Here is a 15,400-nt window from a genome sequence, read left to right as displayed (position 1 = left end):
CTGTGTGAGGTATGTAAGAGTTTGAACTGCACATGTGATGCCTGTACAGCGTTTGATGTTACAGATTAAGGGCAGTGTGGTTGTGTAATAGGTTAATAGGCTACTTGTGCCTCCAGAGGTGGACATGTAAAGGTGCTGCTCCCCTCCGTGTGTGAGAGAGTGAGGGAATTAGCTGCTGAATTACACAACCTGCTTAACTGTTTTAGTTCACTTGACCTCAGGCTATGCATTTGGCTGCTGTTCCTGACTGCATATGTGCCGTAGGGGTTTCACTGCAGTAAGTGTGGCCCAGCGTAGATATGCAAGTTATTACAATACAACTGAGAAACAAAAATCAAGCATAAATTAACCATTTATGAAACAGTGAACTAAAATGTAAATAAATCCAGTTATTCAAGACAGTGATTTTCAACCTATTCCACCCAAAGGCCTGCCTATGTATTAACTTTGAAGACAATACATTTTCTGTCAATTTACAAAAAAAAAAAGAAATGCTCTAGTTTATATTAATCTTTCATCTCACAAAAATATTACAATTAACAATTAATGGATGTTAGTGCACTGTGTTTACCCTCCTCCCAACCAGAGTATGCGTTTGGCACCTTGAACAGCCTTGATGTGTGCTATATATGTTTGATATAACATACATATATACACCAGATATGTGCAGATATGACAGTCCTGATTAGTGTGGAAACTTCTATTACCACATAATGTCGTCATCTCAAAACTCAAGGTTTGTCTTTGAGTTTCCAAACACCAACTGTGGACGTACTAGAGGTTTCATATATGAAATTAACAGTGAAGATGCCACCTGTTGTTCCAAACACTAGAGCACACATTTATATTTCCACAGTTTATCCATATGCAGCACGACGATGGTTGCATTGTCTTCTTGGGTCAAGAATTTGTTCTTTTCTATTTTGGAAAACCAGGTGGTGTACTTATAAAACCGTGGCTGTAGCATTTTTCTAAATAAATAAATAATGGCCATTATCTCAAAACCTCTATATTTTTTTTGCATTCATGCCACCTGTCTTGGTAAACAAAATACAATTTTTTTTTAAATCTTTATTTTTTTTTTATTTATTTTTTTTTTTTTGAGAAACGAGACACATCCACAGAAGTGAATACTGTTCAATATATAAAGTTGTAGAGAGTTATGTAGAAAATAGCAGGCCAGGTCAAGTTTTATTTACATTTATAATCAGCATGTTGTGTTGTTATAAATAATAGAGTGTAGATGTAACAGAATTTTAGTTTCAACATTTCTTGGGAAAGGTTGAAGTTAAATGTGGACAGAGTAGGATTCATTTACTGATGCTGGAGAATCTGAATTGACAGTCGTGGAGGGGTGAGTGAGAGTGCACGGTGGGTTTGGAGGTGGAGGGGTGGAGGGATGGAGGCATGAGGCTGAGTTTACCCGGCACCGGGCTCTAGAGGTGGGAAGCAGCAGTGGCGTCAGCCCCCCACCCAGCAGGGCCATAGCCTGGGACAAGCTGCCCACCACTGTCCTGTTAACAGCTCTGTCCAGCTCACAGCAGGAGACGGTGTGTGTGTGTGAGAGAGAGAGAGTGAGAGTGAGCGGTGAAAAATAATGCAGATGAAAAAAAAACAGAGAGGAAAAGAGGACAAATAAAAAAGAGAGAGGTTGTAGTAAAATAAAGAAAGGATTAAAATAAAGAAAAGAATGCAGGTGAGAAATAAATAGAGAAGTATACAAATAGAGGACAACAGGGTTTAGAGAAAGTGAGTGAGTGAGAGAGAGAGAGGCCTACGTTGCCCACAGAAGCTAGACTAAGCAGCCTGTTTCAGCTTCAGCACAAAGCAGGGATAAGAGAGAGGGGGGGTAGAAAAAGAAAGAGGGAGAAGAACTCCAGTGAAAGGCAGATCATTGTCGAGAGAGAGGGACCCAAACTTGGAGCGCCCGCCCATTGCAGCCGGCCTAAGCAGCCTGCTCCAGTTCCCACAGGAGCAAGCGAGGGATAAGTGGAAGGGTGGGGGAGAGGATAGGGAGAAAGAAAGAGAGATAGGAGAGAAGAGAGGAGAAAACAGGGTCTGCACAGACGGCAGTGGCCCCAGCCAGCAGGAGCAGGGCATCTGTCTTCCCCCCCTCAGCAACAGCTAGAGGCCTTCCCTCTCCCTCTCCTTCTCTCTCTCTCTCTCTGGCACAGTGCTATGGAGAGGGATCTGGGACAGGCTGGGAAGTGGGCTCTGAGGGCAGGCCCACAGTGGAAGCAAAGAGTAGTAGCTGCAGGAGTCCAACAGTTTGGACACATCATTGTCCTTTAAAGGGACGGCTTGGCCAAAAATCAATTCTACGCAAATTTCCCTCCTCCAAACTCAGCCAGACATCCAAGTTGTTTTCTTTTTTTTATTGGACGGTATACCATACAGTTAAATTTAAAAATCAATGCAAGTATGTCATGTCTCCACAATACAGAGCGCCATACAACATCAGTAAGGACAGAACGAGTATGTTTGAGCATAGTCAACAACTCGGTTCAGAGGTAAGAGTTTGAAGATTTTCACGTGTTTACCCTTCTGTCCTTCTTGACAGTGTCTAGCTTCTTCGCAAAGTTCTAAGGAGCAGTGCTCGGATATCTTATATATCTTAGCTGGATTGACTTTTTAGCTATGACTGTGACAGTGTTTTTGTCATTTCTTAAGTCCTTTTGACTCTAGTGAATCCTTTTTTTGATTCAGGGAATTGTGATAGAAATGAAATACATGAGAGATGGGTGGTCTCTGACTTTTGCTGAGTACTGTATTATGACATGCACAAGGAAGAGCTTCTTAATTTCAATCTCCACAAGCACTGTCAGGGACATCCATTTCTATAAACATTTACACAGATTTACATTCATAAGTGAGCCGTGTGTGCACAGAGTGTAAAGTAAAGCACTGAGTGATGTGATTACAGGTAAAACACACTGAATGTAAACAGTGCCGCAGTGCATTAGTGTCTCAGAGAGTATCCATGTTAATTAATTGTTGATAAGTGAACGCTGCATTGTGTGTGTGATGCAGTGAGTGCGTATTGTTTGTGTGTGTGTGTGTGTGTGTGTGTGTGTGTGTGTGTGTGTGTTTGTGTGCACACAGACTGCAGCAGCTGGACCAGCATTGCCAGTGCAGTGCTCAGCAGGTGCTCGATCTGCTCAGCAGACAGAAGCAGCTGATACAGGAGAGGCAGCTCCTTAGTGAAGAAATGCAGAACCTCCGCATTCAGGTCAGAACTTCTCTCCCAGCATTACACTCTCTCACTCTCAGTGTGGCGAGGCTTTTAATAACTGCATTCAGTGCTTTTGCACTATGGAGACTTGCTTCACGTCACCTTTACCACCAGTAGAGTAGTCTCTTTGTGCCACCAGAAATGGTCCATAGAATACATCCATATAAAAGTGAAATGATAAAATCCGATTTCATAATAGATCAATTCAAACGAATAAGTTAATAACACAATGTTAACACCTTGCAAAATAAGGTAATCTATTGTCCATAGTTCCAGGCTGAAGTGCGCTTACATTTCTTTTTTTCTTTTCTCATTGTACAACAATTGTTTGGGTTAAGTGCCTTGCTCAAGGGCACTTCAGCTGTGGATGTTGAAGGAAGAGAGTATTGTTTCTTCATTCCCCTCGCCCCCAGTTTCCCCCGGCTGTGGGGGTTGAACCAGTGATCAACCGTCTCTAACCATCTTCTCTGAACTTTTAATTGCAGCTTTCACTGATGGCTCTCTTAATAAAATTTCTGTTGTTTCCTGATGCTATGATTTTTATCACCAGTTAATTCATTAATTCATTCATTATCTTTAACCGCTTATCCAGCTCCACACATTCACTCACACACTCACACCTACGGACACTTTTGAGTCGCCAATCCACCTACCAACGTGTGTCTTTGGACTGTGGGAGGAAACCGGAGCACCCGGTGGAAACCCATGCAGACACAGGGAGAACACACCACACTCCTCACAGACAGTCACCCGGAGCGGCAATCGAACCCAAAACCTCCAGGTCCTGGAGCTGTGTAACTGTGACACTACCTGCTGCACCACCGTGCTGCCCACCAGTTAATTAAGTAATAATAATTATAATATTATAATAATAAATAAATAATAAATTGTATTATTAGCTTATTACAAATTAATAAATATGAATACAACTTTACATGATGAACAATAAATCTAAATAATCCTATAGATATGGGCAGAATATTTCATGGTAGTGATTTTTGTGCTTCTCAGCGCTGACAAATACAAGAAATATATGTGTTATGGTTTAAAATAACTGTATATACACATTTTGAATTAGTATTTGAGGCTTTGTCATATTTCAGACTTTGAGCAGGTTCGTAGGTGAATTGGCGACTCAAAATGTGTCCATAGGTGTGAATGAATGTATTGGTGTGTGTTGCCCTCTGAAAGATTGTGCCACCTCCAGGGTGTATTCCTCCGGCCTTGCGCCCAGTGATTCCGGGTATGCTCTGGACTCACCATGGTCCTGAACTGGATAATCAGATACAGACAATGAATGATTGAAGAAATACAAATACCTAGTCATATTAATCAAAACTAAAGTGGGATGACCACATCTTTTTTTTTTTTTTTTTTATTGTGACGTTTAGTGACCTTTTCTCCGGATGTTTGGGCATTTTCTCCAATAAAGGCTTATCTGGTAAACCATGGACACAATGACGCAGGAGTTATGACACGATATAACGCGATATGGCACCTGCGTTAGCTCTAACACAAACGTACACAAACATCTGTAAAAGCTCATTCCAGAAAGTGTCAGCTGTGATAAATGCTGCTTTAGTCAGTTTGCCATCGGAAGGTGATCTAGTCTTACTGATGATGACAAAAAGTTTAGAGTTTTACTCTCTACAGTTCAGCTCATACATTCTGAAAATTCATGAAGGAACCAAGCGTCTTCACTGGTGGAATTTTGCAGCACATTCTGGACCACACTGATACGTGGGAGTTTAGGTTTTTTTTATAATTTGAAGAACCCATGTTCAGATCTCCAGGAACAGTTTAGCAGCAGTTGGATCTCAGAGAAACTGTAACTTCCCACTCACAGGCCTGCTGTAGAACTCTCCATGGTGCTGAATGTCATATGGCGGCTGAGTGCTGGGTGGTATTACTGCAACTCAATAGCACAATCTTTTGAAATATATTACTGCAGTATGAGATAGTTACATTTAATACACTCTGTGAACCCAACGCTTCATGTGTACTGATTCTGTATTGAAAGAGTGGTTGAAGCCCTGAAAATGCTCTATTTGGTTGAACTGATTTGTTCTTTAAGGTTACACAGTACTGCAAACAGCCACATCCAGAAACAAGACTGAAAATGTATTAAGTTTTTCTGTATCTCTTACATTGCATTTAACAACCTTACTTTTCTGTTAATACAAATCTGATATTGTGTAACAGTAATACTAATATAAGTGGCAGGTTGTGTCACAGTCACACAGCTCCAGGATCCAGGGGTTGTGGGTTCATGTCCCGCTCCGGGTGACTGTCTGTGAGGTGTGTTCTCCCCGTGTCCTCGTGGGTTTCCTCCCATGATCCAATAACACGTTGGTAGGTGGATTGGCCGTGTCCGTAGGTGTGGGTGTGTGAGTGTGCGTTGCCCTGTGAAGGACTGGTGCCCTCTCCAGGGTGTGTTCCCACCTTGCACCCAATGATTCCAGGTAGGCTCCAGACCCACCGCGACCCTGAACTGGATAAGCGCTTACAGATAATGAATGAATGAATGAATGAATAATACCAGTATAGACCACATATTCACCTAGCGTTCTTCTGGAATGAAGATTATTAATATAGAGTAACAACTTCTACTCTTCTGAGAAGATCCTTCAGACTTTTCCATAGATTTGATGAGGATTTGATTAATTTCAGGCACATAAACATGACTGAGGTCAGCTGCGGATGCTGAATGATTAGTTCTGGATTCCAAACCCCACTCCATCTCATCCCAAAGATATTGGATGGTGGATGGATAACATTTCTACTGCTACCACCACACACACACACACACCTTTTCTTTTCGCCATCTCCTTATTTTCTTTTTACTGTTGTGGCTCAGAAAGGAATAGGATTATTCGAGGCAGGCTTGAGCCTGAAAACGATGGCAGCCGAAGCAAGTTTTGATTGCAAATGGTGTTTAAATCCAACTGTGCTGATAGCAGGTTTAAACTACTTCCATGTCAGCTGAAAGAAAGAGAGAGAGAGAGAGAGAGAGCGCAAGCGGCACAGCAGCTGGTAGCCATGGCTGCACATCACGCAAGACTAGGCGCCCACAGATGCTCATCCAGATTGCTGCTAGAGGCGCGTCAGCAGCAGACAGTGACTAGCCGCACGCTGACATCCGTAGGAGATTATGGCAAACGGAGCCTCTCCACAAAGAGCCGCACTCACGGCTCCCTTAATACTGCCATGCTGTTGTTTTGTTAGGAGCCGAGAGGAGGAGAGTCTCAGAGTCTCCAGCTCTCCGGACGAGCTTTTCTTTAAGAACATCCACATGCTCCACGGAATGAGTCCTTGGAAGAGTTCAAACTGCTGCCGCACAGAACAGAACGAGACGCTTTGTGGCGTTTTCTGAGTGGTTTAGCAGCAGAAACAGTTCATACAACAGATGAGCGAAGCAGGAGCCAAAGTTGTTCTATTTGTCTCAACTTCACACATCCGTGCGGTGATAGGACTCCAGCCTTTCTAATCCTAATCCCTGACTCACACAAGTGAAGTATGTGATTACTACCATCAACAGAAAGCCCTGCACTCATGAAACACGTGAGCGGAGTCCAGAGGCAGGTGCTGAGAAAGGGGGAGCATTAGATACAATGTGAATTCTTGGTGAAAGGAGCACACCGGGGCAAAAACTGAAACTGGAGAAAGATACAAATGCTTTACATTGAAGGATCTCAGAGAAAGTGATTGGTGCGTAGGCTTCTTGTGTGTTGTACCTCCTCTTAACACTTAAAAGTTTTTGACACTTCATTTTCCGGGGTTAATCATTCCTGAGGAGAAGTCAGTGACTTTTCTGTTGTTTTATTATTCACTATCTAATGTAAATCTTTGTGATTGATACACTACAAATGCTGAAGACTGGCTGGATGTCTCGTCTTTGTTTAAAGCGCCTTGCTTTTAATACGTGCATCACCCAGCAGAGTAAAGTTTACAGGCTTAGGTGTGAATGCACCCTCCCTATCGTGAGCAGCTCATTCTGTCCCTCTGTCAGAACTCAACTGAACTGTTTGTCTTCTTCCTGTCTCTTCAGTTACCATCCGAGAGGAGAGAAGATCTTCCAACAGTGTGAGGGCAGCTCTCTGTCTCTTTTTCTCTCTCTCGGTGAGCGTGGCCATCCTTGGGTTCCGTCTCATGGCCGACAGTTCAGGACACCGTTGCTGCCCGTTTGATCTGAGAAATCATGTCAAAATATTGTTACAAGTAAGAAGCGGGTGAACGAGTGAGAGTGGTGTGAGTTTGTGCGTGTGATGGCCGCAGGGGTCCCAGTGACATCACGGTTCATGCTGAGAGCACAGCAGCAATGCTGGCTCCTCGTCATTGTCAAACGCACGCATGCACACACCTTCTGCACTCCCTGGACACAGATTTGGACGTGGATTCGGTCTTGTTTTCATGGCCATGTGCTGTTTCTTCCGTCAACAGATGATGAGATTTACACTCTGAGTTTTGTACTGTTTTGTAAAGGTTTGTTGTGTTTTCTAGCCTTCAATAAATGACTCTTTTAACTAAATCTCTCTGTATAACTCTGAATGAGAAAAAAAAAAAAGCTGGGACCCTGGCCGTGGAGTCAGAACAAAGAAGCAGAGACAAGGAAAGCAGATTGACGTAGTGCTTTATTTAAGCAGTCTGTAAGAAGGAAAATAATGTGCATCCCTATCATATACATTTACATGTAAAAATACTAAGGATGTTCAGTGTACAAAAACAAGTTCTCGCAGATCAGCATTTTTTCACATCCCTGTCAGCCATAGGTTCAAGGAAATAAACCTCTCTTTTAGTCATTAAACTTGACGAGCAGTGATACAGTCCGTCCGTCTGGTTTTTTTTTTTTTGGGTCAAGTCCCTTCTGCATAAAATTCTTAACCACATGACTAGATCTTAACATGGATCTAATGACAGAGCTAGCAAGGTCAAGAAGTGTCACAAACTCTAAAGCTACATGGACGAAAAAATTAATTACTAATTACTGAGTTTTTATTTCTTTATTTGTTTATTTTGTTCTTTTTTCAAGATTTTGTCTGTTTTGTTTTTAAATAAATACTTTACAATTCATGCTTGATCATAATACACTACCAGGAGAAAGTCTGTTGTAGACAGTACAAACAGTAGCAGCAAAGAGTACGTTGAGGTGTAAAATCTTTATTATAGACCCTGCAGTAAGTAAGAATGGAGCCCGTATGCTTCCTCACTCTCTCTGTTTCACATCAATGTCTGCTCACGCACAGAGAGAAGGGGAAGCCCACCTTAACCATAAGCCACAGACCCACGCTGTAACCTTGGTGTTGGGTCCATGTTTGAGCACGGCTTTTGAAGAGATTTGACGGTATCTATTGAGACGGTGTCATTGTTCCAGTCCGACTTTTCCCAGACGGCGCTCGGGAGGAGAGTGGAGGGAAAAGTCGGCCCGTCTGAATGTCACCAAAGCAAACTTTTTTTTTTTTTTTTTTTTTTTTTTTTTTTTGTGTGTGTGTGTGTGTCTCCTGGCAGCGTCTCACCACATTCACACCATTACACTTTACAAAGCAAAATTACATTATTACAAAAAAGAAACATAGCGTGGGCAGGGAATGTGTGCTTTCAAGTACTTATTTTTTTCCTTTTAAAGCAGGGACCTCATTTCATTTCTGAACTATAGAAAAAGGGCAATGGGCATGAAAGTGCAGCTGTACATAATTCAAAGTTTTGCGACTATGGATTTTTAAAAAAGTGAGTGATGGATTTTTTTGGCCTGCAGTGCCAAAGGCCCTTTCTCATTTTAAAGAAGAGTGCACTGTAATTATCAGTTACATCCTTTACATGCAAGGAACACACACTCTCTCTCTCCCTCTCACTCACTCACACACACACACAGCGTCACCCCTCTTTCTGCTCCTCATTTCTTTTCAAAAGTGGTCTGTATCACCAGACTCCACACATGTGCATATTCATACAGAGGAACAGTGTCACAGTAAGAGTCAGTCCCAATGAGGCAATGCAACAACAAACCCATTTAGAGCTCAGACCGTCCAAATCAACCACAGCCATTCACAGAGGGGGTAGAAATAAAGAAATATTAACTTTAGTCCTGACTTTTGATATTAACTTAAAGAAAATATAGCAAACTGGGAAAAAAAATCCCCCCTTGACATTTTGAACAGCTTTATTCACCACATAGTAGTTTCAGCAGGAAAACCAAAACAAATCAGTCAAAAGAAAACTAAGAATGTACTGGAATGGGTTGGAAGACAGAAGCGTTGTGATTGCAGAACCACAGTCCTATGAACTTCTCATCACAGACAACAATGAGCTGGCGTCTCTTAAGCTCACAATCAATGCAGAATATTTTTACTGACTCTAATCCAAGCATTCTTTCCGACACTCGTTTTCCAGCCATCAAAGTAACGCAGACGGCATTTATTCTACTCATCTCTCTGCCATTCATCCCAGCTATAACAGTCCTGCTGCTAGAATCCACAAACGTACAGTATACCCTGCTTCAACACGTCCTACTCTACAGTACACACACTGAGACACTACAGAGTCCAGAACACACCAACTTCCCCTTCCTCTCGTAAACAACACGTTTCTATCATCATTCACATCACGATACGACAACACAGACCAAGCCGCCCCTCTGTTCCCCTCACAAACCCATTCATTCTAAACCCAGAGCAAAGCGCAAACAATTGCTGTTCTTCCAAGACATTTTTTTACATGGGAAGCCAAAAGCATTATTCTTCTTTCAAACAGCAACAGTGAAACAGGTAAAGACGTCCACCCGCTATACACCACACATTATATCCCATAAATACACTGGAAGATCTGCTATCCACCTCACTGGCCACTGTCTTTGGAAAGAAACATGACTACAATAAGCTGGACCATGTGCTCAAGAGCCGTCTCTGGAGTTAAAAGAAAAATATAAAAAGATTTCTCTTGATTTCCCTCTAAAAGGATAATCCAGCATTTTCCATCAAATCCCTTCTGTGTCTGTGGTGTACACTTCTATCCCCAGACCATGCCCCTGCACTGAGAAAACAGCCACTCAAAATGCACAACAGCAGCCAGTGGCAAGCACATTTTATCAGTAGTTCTTCCAAATTTGCAAATGCAACCATGGCTTTCTTGTTTAACAACAACAGTTAACAGCTTTCTGTCAGTTCAGCAGCTTATATTTGTAGAAGAATATTGAAATCCTATTTTGCAAATAAGTAGAAAATAAATTTATGTTAATGCTTACCGATGTAGTAAATGGTTTATATTTTTGATATCTATATAATACGAGTGGATTTGTGAGAAGAACCAAAGGGAAACATGCTAAAATTATATCAGTTGTGAGACGTAGAAGCCAAATGTTTCCATAATATTCAGTAATAGCCTGTACATTTCTTAAGGAATTATTTAAGGTGGAATTGTGTAATTCATATTTAGGGGTGAAAAGTCTCAGTCACACTGCTCCCTTCATTTTCATTTGAAAATACCAAAATAGGAAGTAAGAAAACACTGGAGTATTCCTTTACATATGAAGGAATTTACCAAGCAGTCAGACCGAACAATCTGCCGAGCAGCGCACTTCACTGTGGACCTTGTACCGACGTTATCTCCTGTATCACATATCTCATATTTTGTGCATTCACATTCTGGTCCATGACTGCTGCTCGTCGTTTCAATTAACATTCCATGGGGGGCATTTTCCCACCTGTAAACTGGCTGCTTGTTTGGTTTCCTGATCTGCTTCAGACTGTAGCTTCACAGCATTAACTAGGCCAGGCTGGACCATGCAAAATCTAAAGGAATCCGAGCATGAAATCAGCTGCTACAAGACTGAACACAGCAAAAACAAAGCTCATGTTGGGAGAAGGCTTTTATCACAGCCAAAAGAAACACATGGAACTGCACAAGTTCAACATGTTCTAACACTATTCCAAATCCAAGCTCTTCACCTTAGATAATACTGTCCAGCCCGCTTTAAGTAAACTGCCCATTAGAGGAAGCGATGGAAAAGGCCGGAATGAGCAGTGCCTTGGCCAGCCGTGGGAAATTGCCAGAAGAAAACACATTGTTAAATCTCACTAGACAGAGCTGCTCAGTGCCATGCTCTTGTATTTACAGACGCTAGTGAAAGCCACACTTTCCCCACTGCCAGAGCATAGCAGTGGCTTTGTGTCTGCTGCTGAGAGGACCAGGTTGTGCAGCCCTTTATATGTCAAAACAGCTCGCTATGCAGAAAAGGACCATGGAAAAAAAAGAGGCAGAAGCGATGCTACGATGGTGGGACCCTTACAAGCTGTTTAACAACAAAACGTGTTCACAAAAAAGACAACTTTATCAAAATAGGAAACAAAATAAAGCAAAGGCCTTTGCATTGGCCAATTTACATTCTTAAGCCATTTGTAGTTGCATTTTAGTCAAACGAAGATCTGGACAACACTCTTTACGACAAGGACAAACAAACAACATAAAAAAATAAATAGAACACTTTTATTTAAGCATGTTCCCTATTGTAAGACAACAGGACAGTGCATCTGCACTCCGTCAGCTAACGCTGGCTTTACTGAGCCCCAGTGGTTGCATTAGGAATATTGGCTAAACAGGTCACTGACCATAAATCCCAATTTAGGAAAAGATCTTCCGAGTTACTTGCAAATTGTGAAGCAAGTGTGTTAAGTGTCAGTGCTAATCATCAGCGTCACAACCCCCTAGGTCAGTTACCAGGAATTGCTATGATTTAACCATCATATGGAATGAAGGAAAATGAATTTGAGGGAATGCCCTGCGCAACAGAAACTCTTCCAAATGCAGGCAAATGGACCATATTTCCAACTCGAGGATATTCTGATTTGATTTGTAAGCGTACCTAAAGCTGAATGTATACTCTATTCCTGTCTAGAGATACAGTGCTGTATGGCTCAGATTCACAGGACTATCTCAGCTAAGAATGAAGAAAAATGCTCCCCAAAAGCCACAGTGAAACATTACAACAAATCCTGATTTAGACTGGTGCCTATGACGGAGAAAGAAGGAGTCAGAAAAACAGGGAGAATTCGAGACTGAGAGAAACTGTAGTGAGTTGTAATGGCATCAGTGGGTGAACGAGGAGCTGGAATAAAGCTAATCCTGTTTACGGAGTTGAACACAGACGTGACCCTGTGTTGCCTGAGTGTACCGTTTATGGCAGTTTTGGACCAGACACAAAGATGGAGCAGGGACATTCTGTTGTACTTTATAGTAGATGCAATCTGAATAGAAATATTAATGCTCGTGTGAATCTCAAGCCATGCTCGTTCTCAGAACGGAAATGAAAAAGTGTGATGCAGCTTCAATGCTTTTTTTTTTTCTTTTTTTTTTGCTCCCACTGATGAGGCATTTAAATATCTCAATGCAAGAAACCCAAACTAGAAACAAACAAACAAAAACACGCACACACAAAAGAAGGAACCAAAGTAAACAAAGAGCACAGTTCTTCTTTCCCTGGCAGCAGACCCAAGGGGCTGGAGCTGCCCGGGACACTGTGTAAGCGGCTGGATCTTGGGCCAGCCCGACGTGCAAAAAATTCCCATTTACCCTAAAACTCAAGCATGTCCCTGGCGCCCTCGGCCTGGCTGGAGAGCGGTGGAGGAATCCTCGCGGAGGAGGGCGCTTTGTTTAGGCTAAGTCTGACTGGGTAGAAGCTGAAGACATAGAGGTCCGTTCCAGTGGTTAAAGCGTGATGAGGATGAGGCAGTGCTGGCTGTGAGGGGCTTCACTCTCTCCCGCTGGCCGAGTACGAAAACTGAGGGAAGTGTGGCCGTCGCTCGTTATCCATACAGTCCATTCCATCTTCATCAACTGCACAGAAGAGAGACATACAAACCTTCAACAAAGTGTTCATGAAGCACACACAGTACACTGCCACATGTGCCATGTTTCCATAATCAATCCATGCCGAGACGTTTAGCAACTCATCATAATATCATAAATATATCACATTACTCATCAACAGGTTTAATCAATAAAATGAAGTACTGATAAATATGTCTGTAAGGAGTTGGTGTGTTCTCCCCGTGTCCGCGTGGGTTTCCTCCGGGTGCTCCGGTTTCCTCCCACAGTCCAAAAACACACGTTGGTAGGTGGATTGGCGACTCCAAAGTGTCCGTAGGTGTGAGTATGTGAGTGAATGTGTGTCTGTGTGTGTTGCCCTGTGAAGGACTGGCGCCCCCTCCAGGGTGTATTTCAGGTAGGCTCTGGACCCACTGCGACCCTGAATTGGATAAGCGGTTACAGAAAATGAGTGAATGAATGAATGATAAATATGGCCATCTCTCTTTTAATAAACGTTTGTTTGAGTTTCTTAAACTCTCCAGGATCTTATTTATTAGAAAAATTCAAAAGCCTCAACAGAAACATGTGGTGGACACCAAGAAATCAAAATCAAAGGCTGCGATGGGAGTAAATGTTTAATAAAAAGCTCAGTGTAAGTGAGGAGGTCATGTATGATCAGCGATGTTACACATGCTGCCATACAGTGTGAATGCAGGAGTATAGCACCACCCACATAGCATCACATGGCCATATAGCAGCAAACGTGTGAAAAACCACAAAAAAATCAGCCACACTAGTGACTTCATTAAAACTTCATTCTCTAGTCTCTAGCCTAAGTCATACCCTGATGGCCTGCATGTGAGAGTAGTCTGTGAGAGAGAGGATACAATGCCAGAGGCGCTCACATTTTTCAGGGGGGGTTATTGTAATCGTCTGTGCCGTGAACTCCTCGTCAAAATATCTGGTATCCGTCTCTGACGACACCTGAGGCTTGAAGGGAGGTATCAGCTGAGGAAGGAAGCATGAGAGCAGGAGAGTGATGAAAAACGGAGAACACCTGTTTTGTGCAGGTGTAACACTGCATGCAGTATGGTAAGCTGGAGGGCCCAATCTCACACCTTTGACTTTTGCGCAGCACCCGCTCCTCTGCCAGGCATTGTGTTCATTGTGCCTTTAGGAGATTTTTTTTTATTTTTATTTTTTATTTTTATTTTTTTTTGCAAGAAGCAGACCGGGATTAACACTACTACTTTAACTAAGACAAATTAAATAACTGGAGGGAACATCATGCACTAAAGGGTTTACTGGGAGGGAGATTCAGTATAAAACAGTTTGCAGTCATTTCATAATCTTTTTTTTTTTTCAATTTCAGTTTTATTTTACACTATTTAAAAACAGCAACCCTCTTTGACAGAGTGTGAACGTTTAACACAGAATAGGAGGAGGAGGACCAATAGGAGTGGACAAAAATGACATTGGAAAATACTATAAAATATTTCCCCTTCCTTAGTTACCTTTTTATCATAAACATCTTGCCAGTCGACTGCAGCAAAGAAACTGTGTCGCATTATTTCTTTAGCGTCATCTGGACCTCCGCCAAGTCTGTTCCACAAAAAAATTTTTAAAAAAAGAGAGAGAAAACAGACTTTAAAACCAAAAAAGGCCTGCTGGCCTTCTTAATACAACTCATTCCCATGGACTCTAAGTATAGTAAGTTGTATTTAGATTAAATATAATAATGTGTAGGCGGCATGGTGGCGCAGCAGGTAGTGTCGCAGTCACACAGCTCCAGGGACCTGGAGGTTGTGGGTTCAATTCCCGCTCCAGGTGACTGTCTGTCAGGAGTTGGTGTGTTCTCCCCTTGTCTGCGTGGGTTTCCTCCGGGTGCTCCGGTTTCCTCCCACAGTCCAAAAACACACGTTGGTAGGTGGATTGGCGACTCAAAAGTGTCCGTAGGTGTGAGTGTGTGAGTGAATGTGTGTGTGTCTGTGTTGCCCTGTGAAGGACTGCCGCCCCCTCCAGGGTGTATTCCCGTCTTGTGCCCAATGATTCCAGGTAGGCTCTGGACCCACCGCGACCCTGAATTGGATAAGCGGTTACAGATAATGAATGAATAATAATGTCTTTTATTGTGCAGAATCTAGAAATTTAGGACATAGACATATCATCAACTTCTTAATTTTTGGTCACACAACCATGGCCAAATCAGTGTAACCAGCCCCCCAGTTTAAAAAAAATATAGGTTCTTACACTGTATGTATTTACTATGATGTAACATGTATGGCCCTCCCTAAGCGTAGTATGTTTGTACATGGAACGTTTACATGTAAGTGTCCGATTAATAAAGAAATGAACTTCCAGAAAGATTTA

General features: G+C 42.3%; 2 protein-coding genes across 4 annotated transcripts in view; one reads left to right on the top strand and one right to left on the bottom strand.

The window, feature by feature from the left end:
- Nucleotides 1-8,041, top strand: part of sdccag8 (SHH signaling and ciliogenesis regulator sdccag8) — a 67,069-nt gene extending 59,028 nt beyond the window's left edge. The window contains exons 17-18 of one of the 2 annotated variants that reach the window (XM_066678997.1): nt 3,103-3,229; nt 7,281-8,041. In XM_066678997.1, coding sequence (XP_066535094.1) covers nt 3,103-3,229; nt 7,281-7,319 — 166 coding nt within the window. In that variant the 3' untranslated portion in view covers nt 7,320-8,041. Of the gene's footprint in view, nt 1-3,102; nt 3,230-7,280 lie in introns of those variants that run through there. The other variant, XR_010804062.1, reaches the window with a different exon arrangement.
- A 662-nt stretch (nt 8,042-8,703) lies between these two features.
- akt3a (v-akt murine thymoma viral oncogene homolog 3a) overlaps nt 8,704-15,400 on the bottom strand; it is a 103,940-nt gene continuing 97,243 nt past the window's right edge. For both annotated transcript variants that reach the window (XM_066678995.1, XM_066678996.1), the window contains 3 exons: nt 14,545-14,632; nt 13,936-14,038; nt 8,704-13,057 (listed from right to left, as the gene is read on the bottom strand). In XM_066678995.1, the coding sequence (XP_066535092.1) occupies nt 12,972-13,057; nt 13,936-14,038; nt 14,545-14,632 (277 nt within the window). In that variant the 3' untranslated portion in view covers nt 8,704-12,971. The remainder of the gene's footprint in view (nt 13,058-13,935; nt 14,039-14,544; nt 14,633-15,400) is intronic.

Source organism: Hoplias malabaricus, chromosome 8, assembly GCF_029633855.1.
Source record: "Hoplias malabaricus isolate fHopMal1 chromosome 8, fHopMal1.hap1, whole genome shotgun sequence".
NCBI classification, from domain to species: domain Eukaryota; kingdom Metazoa; phylum Chordata; class Actinopteri; order Characiformes; family Erythrinidae; genus Hoplias; species Hoplias malabaricus.
This window is presented reverse-complemented; position numbering and strand designations above follow the sequence as displayed.